This window comes from Gymnoscopelus microlampas (genome assembly GCF_963454915.1).
Source record: "Gymnoscopelus microlampas genome assembly, chromosome: 22".
Taxonomy (NCBI): domain Eukaryota; kingdom Metazoa; phylum Chordata; class Actinopteri; order Myctophiformes; family Myctophidae; genus Gymnoscopelus; species Gymnoscopelus microlampas.
The window spans coordinates 4,111,275-4,127,582 of record NC_139959.1 but is presented as its reverse complement, the minus strand read 5'-3'; the positions used below and the strand labels follow the sequence as shown (position 1 = coordinate 4,127,582).

The 16,308-nt window shown below is 40.0% G+C and overlaps 1 protein-coding gene across 1 annotated transcript; it reads left to right on the top strand.

Moving 5' to 3' along the window:
* Positions 1-11,536: 11,536 nt before the first annotated feature.
* On the top strand, positions 11,537-16,308 carry LOC311039080 (calmodulin-alpha-like; the record flags this gene model as incomplete). Its single annotated transcript, XM_084048722.1, has 3 exons — positions 11,537-11,786; positions 12,193-12,324; positions 16,232-16,308. 3 exons carry the CDS (start codon positions 11,537-11,539, stop codon positions 16,306-16,308), a joined length of 459 nt encoding a protein of 152 aa, XP_083904848.1.

Genomic DNA, 16,308 nt, shown 5'->3' with positions numbered 1-16,308 from the left:
GGCAGTGTTTTTATCGTCTAATTATATGTGAGGTCCTGTGGAAGCCCATTTCTGAGATATGGAGGTGACTCAAATGCAAGAAAGCAATGGTGTAAAGTAACTAAGTACATTTACTTAGTACAATATTTAGGTACTTTTACTCCACTACAATTATTCGAAAACTTTAGTTACTTTTCAGATAAAACTACACAAGTATTGAAAGATATGAAAATGTATTTAAAGTACCAAAATAGCAGATCTACAAGCTTGGTCATTTTCAAATTGCTAGATATAAAATATGGCTGAAGGGGTTACTGTATGTTTTATAATATAATAAATTATAGCTGCTAATTGTAGTGAAGTAAAAGTAAAGACAATTAAAAATACCTCAAAATTGTAAATAAGTAAATATACTTTGTTACTTTACACCACTGACTACAGCAGTGCTGTCATGACACCTGGATGTCCCCATGGGGATGAATATTGTTCGTCCATCCACAAGTAATGGATTTATTCTGTGAGGCTTTTGGGTTCATCCACACTAGATTGACATTTTTAACACAACTTTTGCTACGTTTCTGCCTATAGCATACACAGCACTGTTCCAGCTTTTCAACCCTTTAAGACTGGGAATGCATCTGTGTCATATTTAAGATTCCTTTGGCTACTCAAAAATAGCAGATCTACAAGCTCATAGCGCAGCACCAAGGAATGAGCTTGTAGATCTACTATTTTTTTTAAATCGTGCACATTTTGTTTTTCTATAAATATATTTTAAAACGAACATTTTTAACTCAAATCTTTGCTTCCGGGGGTGAAGAATGTATGTTGCTATCAGTGGTTGTCAAAGACCTTCAAAATGATCAGTATTTGGCTGCGGCTTGTGTGAAAATGTTTTGTTCCAGGTAGTTCAACCAAAAGCAAAAATTTGAGTTAAAAAATATTTGAAACAAACAGATCTACAAGTTCTTAGTGTTAAGCTATGAGCTTGTAGATTTGCTATTATTGAATAACCTAAGAAATCTTAAAATGACATAGATGCGTTCCCGGTCTGAATGGATTAAATAAACTTATTTTTTTACCCTTATCCATCAGCACTACATAGACGGTCAAGGTTTGGAGCAGTGGTCCAGAACTAGACTACCAAGTCATGTAATGTATGATTCCATGTCATGTATTGTATAATTCCAAAAATAATAACTAGAAAGTACAGTTCCTAAAAAAACAGTGTGTGATCGCTAGGAATGACGAGAGTATTGAGCACGGATAGTTTTAAAGACTTTAAAATGTTAAAGGTTCTAGGTATTTATTAGCAATTAAAAATGAAATATCTCTAAAATTACAATTGTTCTAAAAAAATCTGATGTTAGCCGTTATGTCCTTAGTTGCCGAACGTTGTATAGTTGGAACGGAGTTTGTAGCTAAAAGTATGAAAGACTAGTTAGGTGTCAAAAAATGGACGGAATAAGTAGTGGCAATAACATCAGTGTGCTCGTTAAGTACATACTTTTATGCACTTACGTGAAATGTGTACTCTGCACTTTTACAATTAGCATCCTCAAATCATTCTAAGGTACATACATTGCCACATTGTTGACCTGCCCACCACGGCACTCTGATTAAAATAATGTCAGGAAAGTGAGAGAGTCAAGCTTTACAAATATAAGTTGTGGAAGAAAAGACTGACTATACTAAGTCATTATTTGTTTAAGTCAGAGTCATGTGTTCACAAAATGTACTAAGTAAATGTTTGTGCAATTTTTTTCCATCACTGAAAATAACTAACATACATGAAAATGCTGTCCTGTGCATTTGGGGTGAAACGACATAACCATTTCACTTCTAATAATACCTAATTGATCCTTCGGGGGAAATGCAGCTTTCAACTTTACCCTGTTGATGTCTGTCCTCAGAGCAGTTAGAACTGTCTTGACATCCTGACTTGCTGCCATGGTTGAGCCTTGAACCTGGTACCTTTGTCTTACTAGTCAGTCACTCTATCCACTCTATCCATTCACCTACAGTGGTCTCCTTAGAATCTGTGGTTCTAAAACATTTTGTTGTCAAGGACCCCTCCAAATTGACATGTAAATGGACCCCTATGTGAAAGGATCTAGTACCAGGGCCCCCCATGAAAATGAAAAAGATGTATATTTAAAACATAAAAAGAATATATCTATATAGTTATTTAAATTTCACACAATATCAGGATCAAGAATCGAACTCATAACCTTCTGTTTCTCAGTCAGGCTCTTACACCTGTGGGCCACCACTGGATCTGTGGTGGCCCACTGTAGATTGAAGGCCAAGTAGATAATGACAGAAAAGGCTTGTTGCTATTGGGGTTCATTAAACATTCAAACATCTAGATAAGCAACAGCTTAACAAATCATAGACAAAAGAATATGCTGTTGTTGTCTTTTTTGATTGTGTTTTTGTGTGTTGTTCCTCAAAACGGACCAAAGACCTTATTATAGCAAGGCAGCCAGTTGCTCAGTGAGTAGAGAAACTGTCTGAAGATCCAGAGGTTGTGTCTTCAAACCCCACTCAGTCTTTACCCGCTTTCCTTTGCGGACTGGCTTCCAGAAGAACTGAACCGCCCGGAAAGCAGTGAGGATTGGCAGTTACCAGTGGCGTAGTGGTCAAGGACTAGGAGTCGTAGGATACCTTGTAGCAATGCATCAGCACTTGGTTCAAATCCGGTGTCAGGTAAGACATATGACCCATATAAAAGAGAGAAAGGGGTGTAGCTAAGAGAGGGGAGTTAGAAGGGTGGAGCTAGAGGGCAGAGGTAAATAGAAGGGGCGATAGGAAAGTCAGCGCTAAAGAGAGGAAGGTGCAAATAACAGTAGAGATGGGTAGGGCTAGAGGAAGGAAAAGGGTGGAGATGAGGGTGAGCAATTGTAGCGTGGAGGTTAAACGAACGGTGGAGTTTTGCTACCATTTCTCTGCTTCCTTTCACTTCAGAGCATAGATACCTCATTGGAGCGACTGGTATTGCAATACGAGGCTTTTCTGCAGGCTACTTGACTACTGGCCAATCACAGCGTGCCTAACTGACTAGTTGCAGCTGCCTCTTAAAGGAGACACCATGAATTTAAAAAAAATATTTGATATCTAATATCATATGGTGTATGTCCCTCCAACCTTTTGAAAATGGTTTGAGCCTAAATCAACACTCAGATATACTCATCCCAAGTCAACTCATCCCAAGTCAATTCCCTCAGGCTTATAAAGCACTTTCAGCTGCAATACCAAAACGTCCTGTTGGGCACCCTACTGAGCAATTCTGTCTGTCAAAATACATGGGCAGAAAGTTTCGTGATGTAAGCAAACTATGCCATCTCTGAGATGGCCTGTTCAGACACGCCCATTCTGAAAATCTCTGAAATGCGAATGAATGTTAAAAAAAAGTGAAATTCATGGTGTCTCCTTTAAGAAAATTGGCCTACTACGTCCGCGACACAAACGCTTCGGAGGAGGTGGCTACGCACCATCTCCAGTTCCCTTCATCACTGGCGCTAACTCGCCTTTTCCTCAGCTCTGAATCCACCCATTCCTCCAGCTCCACCTGCCTCTCTAACTGCCACTCGCTCCGCCGCTCTTCCTTGTTTACCTTGCCTAGCGCCGCCGCCACTCTCTCCCCGTTAGCGCCTACCTCTCTCCAGCGCCGCCCCTCTCTAGCTACACCCCACCCTTTCACTCTAACTCCACCTCTTCTATTTACCTCTGCACCACTCTCTTTAGCTCCAGCCTTTAGCTCCAGCCTTTCCTCCGTCGCTACGCCCTTCTAACTCTGCCACCGACCCACCGCTTTTCAACCACTCTGCTCTTCATCGTCTAGCCCACCATTTCTTCCATCTCTACCTATGACCTATCTCTCTTATGTGGGTTATATTTCATTATTCTGCGCTATCTTTTTTAATAACTTCCACTATGCAATTCCTCCACCCTCCTATTTGTCCCTCTCTGAGCTCCGCCTTCTATTCAGCGCTATCTGCTCATTACAATTATGTGACATAAGTTCAGTGTCTTCTGCTTTAAAAAGATCTTAATGAATCCTAATAAAAAAAGTCTCTTTCACTTTTCTGTTACTATATACTTAACCTTAACCTCTGGCAAAAGAAAATTATTTTTGAGTTACAGAGAGGATGTGTTATGGCTAGGGTAATGTTAGGTGATAGTGAGTTGTGTACACACCACAGTCTAACTACCACCTCATACACGCATGATGGTGTACTTGTTTAAAGAGCTATGGAGACTCCTGTTACCGAACAAACACTTTAGACATTTAGGAACTAAAAAACAAGCGTAGCGCTAAGTTGAAAGTGCTATATATCACCAACATACTTTCTTAAACGGATGAGACATACATTTACCATTACTGCTAAATGAACCATTACTGCTAAATGAAATGTGCTCGAGTACTGGCCCTTGAGAACGGTTTGATTCAATCTGATCCCACTGGTCAGTAGTACTTGATTTTAGAGTGGTCAACTGTTGGTTTCCTCAGTGGTGGTGACTCTTGAAAGCAGCAGGAAAGTAACCATATATGAGTTAATGAGTGAAGGACTTTAGTGGGCTACTATATGAGTTAATGAGTGAAGGACTTTAGTGGGCTACTACAGCAGAGCCGTTGGGACCCGGTGGAGTAGAGGGAAGGTGGATCGGATATCATTCAACTTCTTGTGAAAGAAGTGGGAGAAATTTCAAAGAGTTTGTGCCGAAATGAAACAGCCATTTTAGAAGGGGCAGAGGGTTAGGTGAGGAAAGGTGGACCTTCTTATCTTCCAATCTCTACCACCAGCTTCTGAACCCGGTGGAGTAGAGGGAAGGTGGATCGGATATCATTCAACTTCTTGTGAAAGAAGTGGGAGAAATTTCAAAGAGTTTGTGCCGAAATGAAACAGCCATTTTAGAAGGGGCAGAGGGTTAGGTGAGGAAAGGTGGACCTTCTTATCTTCCAATCTCTACCACCAGCTTCTGAACTAAAATTCAGGCTTCAATCTCTACCACCAGCTTCTGAACTAAAATTCAGGCTTCAACCTGAAAAAATTTCTCCTCTCCCTTGACAAGAAGTTGAACGGTACCCGCCTTCCTCTATCACAAGGTTCTCCTTGTTACCTCTAGTTGAACCAATCTGCTACTGCACATGAACTCCTGCTACTGCACATGAACTCCTTCCTTAAGACATTTCCCGCTGCTTACAAGACTGCCAGAGTCACCACCCTCTTGAAAAAACAAACATCCGTCTGCAGCATTCGACACATTAAAAATCACCTCTTCTCGACCATTAAAGGGATAGGTGTCTCAGGCTCCTACCATGTAATGCCAATCTGTCATGCCAATCTGTCAGAAAAACATAGGGCGGATTCAGACTCTAGCACATTTCATTTAGCAGTAATGGTAAGTAATGGTAAATATGTGCCTTTGGTAGATAGTGAATGTCATTCGTAGCAGAAGACTCACTTGCCAGCGTGAATAATAAAGTTTGACTGTGTTCCTGACGTTGTCTTGAGTTATAATAGCTGAAAAACAATATACAACCAAAGCATGTGTGTTATCTTCGAAAACTCAAAATGTAACGTCGTCTGTTATTATCACTATAATAGCACGTCACCGATGGATCCTTGGTATATTTATCTTTATATATACACGTTTGCCGTGTTTATTTTTTTTCACGGCTCGTGCTACTCAAACACTAACGGGTATTCTTGTACAACTATGAATTTATAACCCAGATAAAATAATGCGTAAATATAAAGATATATGATTAGCAGTCCACTTCCTTGGTACAGATAGATTCACAGCTAGATGGCACTAAAGAGAGTGGTGCAGAGAGAAATAGAAGGGGTGGAGAGGAGGAGGCTGGAGCGCTGATGAGAGACAGGGTAAATATCAAATCCGGTGTCAGGTAATGAATAGGTGGAGTTAGAGCAAAAGGGGTGGAGAGGTAGGCGCTAAAGAGAAGCAGCGGAAAGCGGTAGGCAGCGCTTAAGTGACGGCGCTAGACGAGGTAAACGGGAGGAAGAGCAGGTGGAGCTTGGCTGCTAAAGAGAGGAAGAGGGTGGAATCAGAGCTGAGGAAAAGGCGAGTTAGCGCCAGTGATGAAGGGAACTGGAGATGGTGCGTAGCCACCTCCTCCGAAGCGTTTGTGTCGCGGACGTAGTAGGCCAATTTTCTTAAAGGAGACACCATGAATTTCACTTTTTTTTAACATTCATTCGCATTTCAGAGATTTTCAGAATGGGCGTGTCTGAACAGGCCATCTCAGAGATGGCATAGTTTGCTTACATCACGAAACTTTCTGCCCATGTATTTTGACAGACAGAATTGCTCAGTAGGGTGCCCAACAGGACGTTTTGGTATTGCAGCTGAAAGTGCTTTATAAGCCTGAGGGAATTGACTTGGGATGAGATGAGTTGGGATGAGTATATCTGAGTGTTGATTTAGGCGGGATGAGTATATCTGAGTGTTGATTTAGGCTCAAACCATTTTCAAAAGGTTGGAGGGACATACACCATATGATATTAGATATCAAAAAAATTTTTTTTATTCATGGTGTGTCTCCTTTAAGAGGCAGCTGCAACTAGTCAGTTAGGCACGCTGTGATTGGCCAGTAGTCAAGTAGCCTGCAGAAGAGCCTCGTATTGCAATACCAGTCGCTCCAATGAGGTATCTATGCTCGGAAGTGAAAGGAAGCAGAGAAATGGTAGCAAAACTCCACCGTTCGTTTAACCTCCACGCTACAATTGCTCACCCTCCACGCTACAATTGCTCACCCTCATCTCCACCCTTTTCCTTCCTCTAGCCCTACCCATCTCTACTGTTATTTGCACCTTCCTCTCTTTAGCGCTGACTTTCCTATCGCCCCTTCTATTTACCTCTGCCCTCTAGCTCCACCCTTCTAACTCACCTCTCTTAGCTACACCCCTTTCTCTCTTTTATATGTGTCATATGTCATTACCTGACACCGGATTTGAACCAAGTGCTGATGCATTGCTACAAGGTATCCTATGACTCCTAGTCCTTGACCACTACGCCACTGGTAACTGCCAATCCTCACTGCTTTCCGGGCGGTTCAGTTCTTCTGGAAGCCAGTCCGCAAAGGAAAGCGGGTAAAGACTGAGTGGGGTTTGAAGACACAACCTCTGGATCTTCAGACAGTTTCTCTACTCACTGAGCAACTGGCTGCCTTGCTATAATAAGGTCTTTGATCCGTTTTGAGGAACAACACACAAAAACACAATCAAAAAAGACAACAACAGACAACAACAGCATATTCTTTTGTCTATGATTTGTTAAGCTGTTGCTTATCTATATGTTTGAATGTTTAATGAACCCCAATAGCAACAAGTCTTTTGTCTTTTCTGTCATTATCTACTTGGCCTTCAATCTACAGTGGGCCACCACAGATCCAGTGGTGGCCCACAGGTGTAAGAGCCTGACTGAGAAACAGAAGGTTATGAGTTCGATTCTTGATCCTGATATTGTGTGAAATTTAAATAACTATAATATAGATATATTCTTTTTATGTTTTAAATATACATCTTTTTCATTTTCATGGGGGGGGCCCTGGTACTAGATCCTTTCACATAGGGGTCCATTTACATGTCAATTTGGAGGGGTCCTTGACAACAAAATGTTTTAGAACCACAGATTCTAAGGAGACCACTGTAGGTGAATGGATAGAGTGACTGACTAGTGAGCCAAAGGTACCAGGTTCAAGGCTCAACCATGGCAGCAAGTCCCTGTGCAAGACATTTCAAACTGCTCCTCTGAGGACATCAACTGTGTAAAGCTGCATTTCCCCCGAAGGATCAATTAGGTAAAATGGTCTAACTGCACAGGATAGCAGTTTTATGTCTGTTTACATGTATGTTACTTTCAATGATGGAGACAAACCGCAGACACAACTTATTAAGGTCTGACTTAAACAAATAATAACTTAGTATTTAAACTTTTTTCATTTTTTACACAACTTGCATTTTGTAAAGCTTGACTTTCCTTTCATATTCGGACATTATTTTAATCACAGTGCCGTGGTTACTGCCTGGTGAACCAGAGGTCCTGGGTACCATTTCTGGTCAACAATGTGTGTGCCTTAGAATGATTTGAGGCTGCTAGTTGTTAAAGTGCAGAGGACACATTTCACATATGTACATAACAGTATATACTTAAAGGGATATGTCATTTTATCTTCTACCCAGGCTTTTGTGATCCCTCCTGGTCGTTTTTAAGTTGCTCGATTAATTATTTAGATGTTTGATATTCGTTTACAATGGGTTTGAATAGGAAGGGGGCGTGTCTGATAAAATGAATATTAAATATCTAAATAATGAATCGAGCAACTTAAAAACGGTCTGGGGGGCTCACAAATGCCTGGGTAGACGATAAAATGACCCAACGTTTTTTTGAAAGTGAAATATCCCTTTAACGAGCACACTGATGTTATTGTCACTACTTATTCTGCCAGTTTTTTTAACATCTAAGTTCTAACTAGTCCTTCATACGTGTAGCTACAAACTTCATTCCAACTCTACAACATATTCAAACTCAGTACTTGAGTCAAAGTATAGACACCCCTGGTTAAACATTACTCAACAACAAGTGAAAGTAGCTCTATCAAATTTGTATTCAAGCCAAAGTACATATAACAGTTCAATTACATAAAATATAAATAATAAACAATAGCACATCTATAAGCTCACACCAGCAGTTTTTATACTATATTTAGCCGAAATAATGTAGTATTGTTCCTAGAAACGTAGTGTCAAAAGTTTTCAAAATCTTAATACAAATGTTAAAGTACAGATACTCAATTTATTTTATTTAAATACAGAACTTTAGTAAATGTACTTCATTACTGTCTATCACTGGATAGGAGTAACCGTTTATTAGCGGGTCTGTGAGAATATCACAAATTAGCCAATAATTCTGTGCATACTGTCATCAGGCCAACATTAGGCGCAAGCAAGTTGTAATACCATTGACATCCCATCCATGAAACATAGATTACGAAGAAGAACCAATATTACGGATAGCATGAGTTATCCTTTTTGTCTCTGCCAAGACTATAAAAAATCCACCATGTCACAAGCAACTTTCTGACTAATTCTATGCAGTGATTATTTTTCTAATCGTTCGAATTTGGAAGTGCTCGTCATAAATTATTCAACATCTTACGCTGCGTACCACCCATTCAAAATTGCACACATGCGATGATGCGGGATGTAGTACGACATTGAATTATGGAAAACGAGTGCTTCTAAAGTCTTGATAAGATAATAACCCAAGCTTTCCGTACAGGTATAATATTGGTGAGTTTGTTTAATTGAGGGTACTGCAATTTAGAGGCAGATAGCATCCAAGTTGCTCACCCAAGGCACTCAGGTTGCAGTGGGGAAGTGGCTGCCCACCACCACCTACGTCATTACATTAACCACTTAAAGGAGAATTTTAGACTAAGTTTTTCTTACCTTTTCTATGATGTTATGATATCTTAGGATGAATGGTACAGTAGGAAATTTTAAGAACTCCATCCTGGGTCCGCCACAGCTTAACACGTGCGTGGATAGTCCAAAAAAAAAAAAGAATCTCGTCTAGCGAGGCTTCTTTTTTTTTCTTTTTTTTGACAGTGTTCTGTCACTATGAGCGTCAGAACTCAAGAAAAAAAAAAGCCACTAAAGTATGCGATCTCACGCAAGGCCTATCCATGCACATTTAAGCTGTGGCGGGATGGAGTTATGAATTTTTTTGACTGTACCATTCATTCTAAGATATCATAACATCATAGAATAGGTAAGAAAATCTTAGTCCAAAATTCTCTTTTAAGCCTAGCATCCCTATGGCCCTGGCGGGACAAGGAGCGCCGTCGTCCAAAACGGTGTTGAAGAGCAGGTTCGAAATCTAAGAAAGAAGAAAAACAACGTAATGTAATGTAAAAGTTACATGTAAAATGTATTAACTAAATAACCAGCTTAAACAAAACCACTGAACATTATACTTAGAATAAAACTTTAAACAAACATTTCAACCAGTTTCACTCATCAATTCAGCAGTTTGATTTCAGTTACAGGGTAAGGAATTGACACCAGCAATCAGCATAGGAGGTGGAAATCTAAAAAACATTATCACAGCTGGTCCAACTGATTTGATGGTCAAATGCTTGGTCAAAGAAAGCATTTGACAATTCACCTGACTACTGCTTTTACAGCTGATTGCCAGTTCTAGAATACCCACCCACAGATTTCACAGCCAAAAACAAGCAACGGTGAAATCAATATATTTAATACACCAATGATACTGACATTGTGACCTGGGTTACATCATATTTTTTGAAATGTGTAAATTATTGACTCTGTCGCTGAGTGTGGTGGACAGTCAGGGACAGAGTCTCATGTCATGTTCTGGCTCCATTCTTGCCCTGTAGGTGTGTCAGTGTGGAAAAACCACTCACACGTGTTTTTCATGTTTTTCACATCTTATACGTAGTTGCAAACCTGACACCTCATCCAGAACTTGACTGTGGACGCTGTAACAGTTTGGAAGTTGGGACAGTAGGGAGGGGGGAGGGGGATTACATCATCATAACAAGGTCCCATGAAGATGTAAATTAACCAGCTGTATACGTTCTCTCTCCCTCTCTCTTCCTCTTTGTAAGAGGCTCTTTCTGTATCTCTTTCTCCATATCACACACACACACACACACACACACACACACACACACACACACACACACACACACACACACACACACACACACACACACACACACACACACACACACACACACACACACACACACACACTGCAATGACAGAACGTTACATTTTCACGGGACGTATATACAATACTTTATGTTGCTTCATTGGTTCATTATCTTCAATAATTATTTTTTTTATCTTGAAAAAAAAGGTGGAATACTTATATATACTATACTACTATAATACTTAATACATAATACTATACTACTATAATACTTAATACACAATATTTTAACAACACAAATATCATATGAGGATCCCTGCCACAAAATATTTTAAGATAGGGGTCCACGGCCAAACACACATTAATTTGGAGATCATTGACATGAAAAGGTTTGAGCCGAACTTCAGGATAGAACAAAAAAGACTGCTACTGCTACTGAGTGTGTCCAACCGCACCTACTGGAAGTACCAGCCCAAAGGAATTTACATTGCTGTTTTGCAAGATCTATTTACATTCCCTGTGCATTTAAATCTGTGCTGTTATTGGTCGAAAAAAACAGCTATATAGGGGAAGTACATGCAAGTCCAGCCACATAGACAGTTAGACACACTCTGGATTAGATCCTTACCAGGTCTTTTCCCGTCGGAAATGAGAAAAACTGTATTGCTCTGAACCTATTTGGACTAAATTCTTCATGAATCAGTTTCATTTGTCATATCACAGATAGGTGATCTTTTTTTTATGCGTGCGAGCTCCATCATTTTGTAGTGTTCTGTGAAAAGAGAGAGGACGTAGGTAAACTGAGAGTAGACGGAAAGAGATCGAAAGTACGACATTGTACGTCAAAATGGCTGACCAGCTGACAGAGCAACAGATTGCAGAGTACACAGAGTTCTTTTCGCTTATTGACATCGATGGCGACGGCGCCATCAGCACCAAAGACCTTAGTGCCGTCACGCACTTACTGGGTCAGAACCCTACAGAGGTGGAGCTGAAGGACATGTTCAGTGAAGCAGATGCCGATGACAATGGAAAGATAGACATCCCACAGTTCCTGACCATGATGACCCAGAAGGTGGAGGAGGACACAGACCCAGGTTATTATATTATAGTTTATATAAATTTAGATTTGTTTTGACTTCATGTTTTCAATTCCAATTTAAAGTGGGTTTGCTAGTTTATTTTATTATTATTAAAGGCAACATGACACGTTGTGTCTCAACATGACACGTTGTGAGCTTGTAGATCTGCTATTTTCACTAGTATTCTTTTTACGACTTAAAACTAGCATAGCTTTAAAGGGATAGTTCAACCATCGGTTCCTATCGATTAGTCACCCCTAATCAATAGGGGGAAAAACATTTTGGGGGTGACCTTTAAGCTCAACATATTAATCTTAAGTGGCATTTTTTCAAGGATTTTAGTTAGTTGGTTTTGTAAACATACAGTACAATACAGTTTCACTTACAGTAGTAATCGTTGTATATAATAACCCTGTCACAGGCAGCGAGGAGGAGAAGGCGGTGGTGGAAGCGTTCCGTTCCTTTGACCTGGACAGTAATGGCTTCATCAGTGCTGCTGAGCTGGGCCATGCCTACACCACCCAGGGAGAGACGCCGACTGATGAGGAAGTTGGTGAGATGATCAGAGTAGCAGACACTGACGGTGACGGGCAGATCAGCTACCAAGAGTTCCAACAAATGATGACAGCTGACGTGAAAATCTGTGCTAATAATGTATCAACTCCAGTCATAACAATCAACTAGTTTCTCATAGTCATAAAACAAAAGGCTGTCTCTTACTCCTATAGCTGTGACCCTATAGCCAGGATATTCCTTGAATAACAGTCTTACTGTATCTAAGCAGATAGCAGACTAAGCCCTGTTTCTCAGCTCACAGCTTTATAGGAAAACAAGCTCATCAATACTAAGAAATATAATTAATATAATTTTGCTTCATCACAGCCAAGTGAAGCCCTTGTACAGATTTTTCTTATAGCCTATACACTTCTTTCTTTGTGTAGTTTATCTGTAATATCTAAAAAAGACCCTTCCTTAATTTGTTCTTGCCCTCCCTCTGCTGTCCAAAGGAACTGCTTGTAAACTGCACTGCCTCTTCTTGTCCCCGTGTCCCTTGAGTTTTGCCGTCATGGTGTTTTGGATTGACAGAGCAGTAGTCATACAACCAGATGCCCGTGGAGGCTTGACTGTATATCCTAACTAAGCTGATAAAGTGAATGGTGGTCAAATTGGAGTTGAAATCTTGCCCAAATATGGGGTCATAATGTCATAGAGACGTCATGGACCTATACCTGTGGATTATACCAGTGAAAGTTGCTGTAACCTTAACTAACGTCCATATCATGTACATTATATACAGTATCTGCTGCTATGCTTTATGTCTAACCTCAGGTGGGCCTACATTAGATATGTGTAAATATGTAGATACATTGTTTAACTTTTGTGTATTTAATCTGAATAAATTCATGTGTTCGGGGGAAACTCACGTCTCTGTTTCGTTGATCTTATCTGTTTTTGGGGAAACCAATTTATAGAAAGCTACATTCATTACTTTCCTTGATACAACATCTTCAAGATGGCGTTGTTGGACATCATTTATTATTTAAAGTAAGAACCTCATCAAAAGTTGCTACCTGTATTAGGAGGTCGATAGGATAGATACATCCTTCTATAACATGCTTGCCTCCCAAAAATGAACAGTATTAACAAGAGCTTGAATCATCGGTACGCAGGTTTGGTCATTTCAAACAAGATTTAATAATTATTATATTTAATAATAATGAATGCTAGAACCACGGCTTCTGCATGCTTACTTTCCAGGAAGAGAGAGAGCCTGCAGATTCTATTAGCTTGGATGGATTCCCCATCGATGATGTCACTGGTAGGCGGGTCTCTGAACGGTCCACATACCTCCTCTGAGACACAGACAGAGTAGGGAAACAAGTGGTACCATTATAATGAGCATTAGTGAGGACCAATTATACGATGCTAGGTTGAAAATGGCTGAAGTTTAAGTAAGAAATCTGAGTTCTTGTATTATGAAAGCCACTGAGGAGGTGCAACCCTAACATCCACCAAAAAGACACCACAGCAGAATTGAAATATTCATAAGCCGCTACACTTGTGCTGACTGTGGGGTTACAACATTCATAAGATGTGATGTTTTCTTTCTTACAGCATCAAGAAAAGTAATTATCTGCTCTTATCTTATCTGCTTCAACATTAGCTTCAAACTGATACCACGGAGCCAGTGCAGAATCAAGTGCACATCTGCCAAGCCAAAGTATAGTAACTACGAGGAAAAAAACACTGAAAAATGGGATTAAAAGTGATTCAACTGGTCAGCCAAATGAGATATTGACATATAAGTGATATTACACTAATTGTACATCTGTTCTTGAGGTAATTGTTTATCCCCCAAAATCACAAAGGCTAATTTGACCTTTGGGATACACAAATAAGTCGGTGAGTCCAAAAACGTAGTTACTGCACTTTGGCTTGGCAGGGCAGAGCAGTCGAGTAGAGTATTGCAGAACATGTGCTGTAGCTTTGCCACGCTGTGGAAAAGAGGAGTAAAGTTTACACACCAGGGTTATTAGGCTATAGTCAATTAAAACTGACAAAATTAGAATTGGAAAAACAAAAAAACAATTTAGATAACTGAAATAAAATACAAAACCCAATAACTAAACGTATTGTGTTTTACAAAACTGACTAAAGCTAACTACAATCATAGAGAAGTGTCCTTAGTTTTAGTCTTTATCGAAAATCTTTAAAAATAGCTAAATCTACAAGCTCACAACATATTGCATCTCGAGTCAACGCGTTGTGACCTTGTAGATTTGCCATTTTCTCAGAATGTTCACCTTTTATTCATGTCCCCAGGATAGGAACGCTATAGGGTTCAGGTTGTTGTACAGTAGGTCTGAAACAATAATACAGCGGTTCCCAAGTTTTTCTGTATCAGGGCCCACTTGAAAATCACATATGTATGTATGTATTGTTAAAATCTTTGTGTTCAGCCAACTATTTGCAATATCATCACGGCCCACCAGAGGGCCCCCGCGTCTGCAGGTTAGGGAATCACTGCACTAGTAAAAAATAATGCTTGTTAAGTCTTTGCTAACGAGAGCAATCATTCTCCGGCTGACAACAACCGAGACGTTATTGGCTGCAGACAGAGACAGCTGTCCTCCGCGCCAAGGCCTCTAAACGACCCTCTCCCTCAACCACCCCCACCCCCCCTCCCAAAAGCCAAACTTTTATAAACGGAAACTGAACTGTAGCAGCTTACTATGACGGTGACGTCCCTTAGAAACCATTACTATGATGTGTGACAGCACAGAGATTTCTCCGGACCCTTTATTTCCACACATCTGGCCTCTCAAATGGCCATGTGGGAGGATGAGGTGAAGCCGAGGCCAGAGGCTTGTCCCCATTAATCTGAAGGGGGCTGCAGGGCTGCAGGAGGAATCCCAGGTCAGGCTGTGCTTTATGGGCAGTTTGGTGGGACCCGGTTCTATCATGCAGACATTCACACAAAACTGGTGGGCAGTTTTTTAGAGGCATTTCGTCTCCAGGAATTGAATAGATTTGGCAGTGCATGGACAGTAACTAAGTAGCCTACATTTTGAGTACTGTAACATGAGTACATTTTTGAGTAGGCTATCTGTACTTTACTTGAGTATTTGTATGTTTTGTTTAACTTTTATCACTTCACATTGCACTTGTCAATTCTGTATCCTGTATGACTTGTCTCTCCTGATTGGATAAAATTGGTATCCTGACCTGAAAATATATTTTATGTTTACTAAAGAGCTGGAGAAACAGGGAGACCCTTACTGCACACTCCATATAACAATGATTGCCATCAGAAAAGCTATCTAGCACTTATTTTAACAATAAATAAAACAATTAATAAAATGACAACACTCACCACTCAGATATTTGTTTTAGTAACAGGACAGGCAGAAGGCAGCAGTATGGAGGAAGAGAGACAGTATGGACCATCTAATCCAGTGTCCAGTCCATTTTTATGGGTCACGAGTAAGTAAATATCCACTTGTTTTGTTTCCTACATAAACAAATTAAAACACATTTCAAAAGATTAAAACATTTTTTTATCAATTAAAAACAATTCCAAATTCAAAGTATTTCATAAATAAAATCAAATAATTTCTATGAATTAATAATAAAAAACGTTAAGATGTACTGAAAATAGCAGATCTGCAAGCTCAAGATCTGTGAGCTTGCAGATCTGCTATTTCCACTAGTTTGGTTCCCACACAAGTGTCTAATTTCTCTTTTGGGTCTTGAGCAAAAAAACTTTGGTTACCAATGATCTTGTCTATACTGTCCCTGGTCCCACTGTGACAGCAAAATAATGAGTGTTACTTTTAATCTTAAAGTGTAAAAAATTAACCCCTAAGGGCCTTTTTTGGCTACAGTATATATAGCACAGGCTTTCTATTCTACCAAGAAGTCTCAGTAATTGCATTCACCTGGCGTTCTTGTCATTCTAGCTGTCTTAATGAGGGACGTGTTGGACCTTGTTAACTGTCTGCCTGGTATAAACAACGCTCCCTGGGGACCAGTGTGA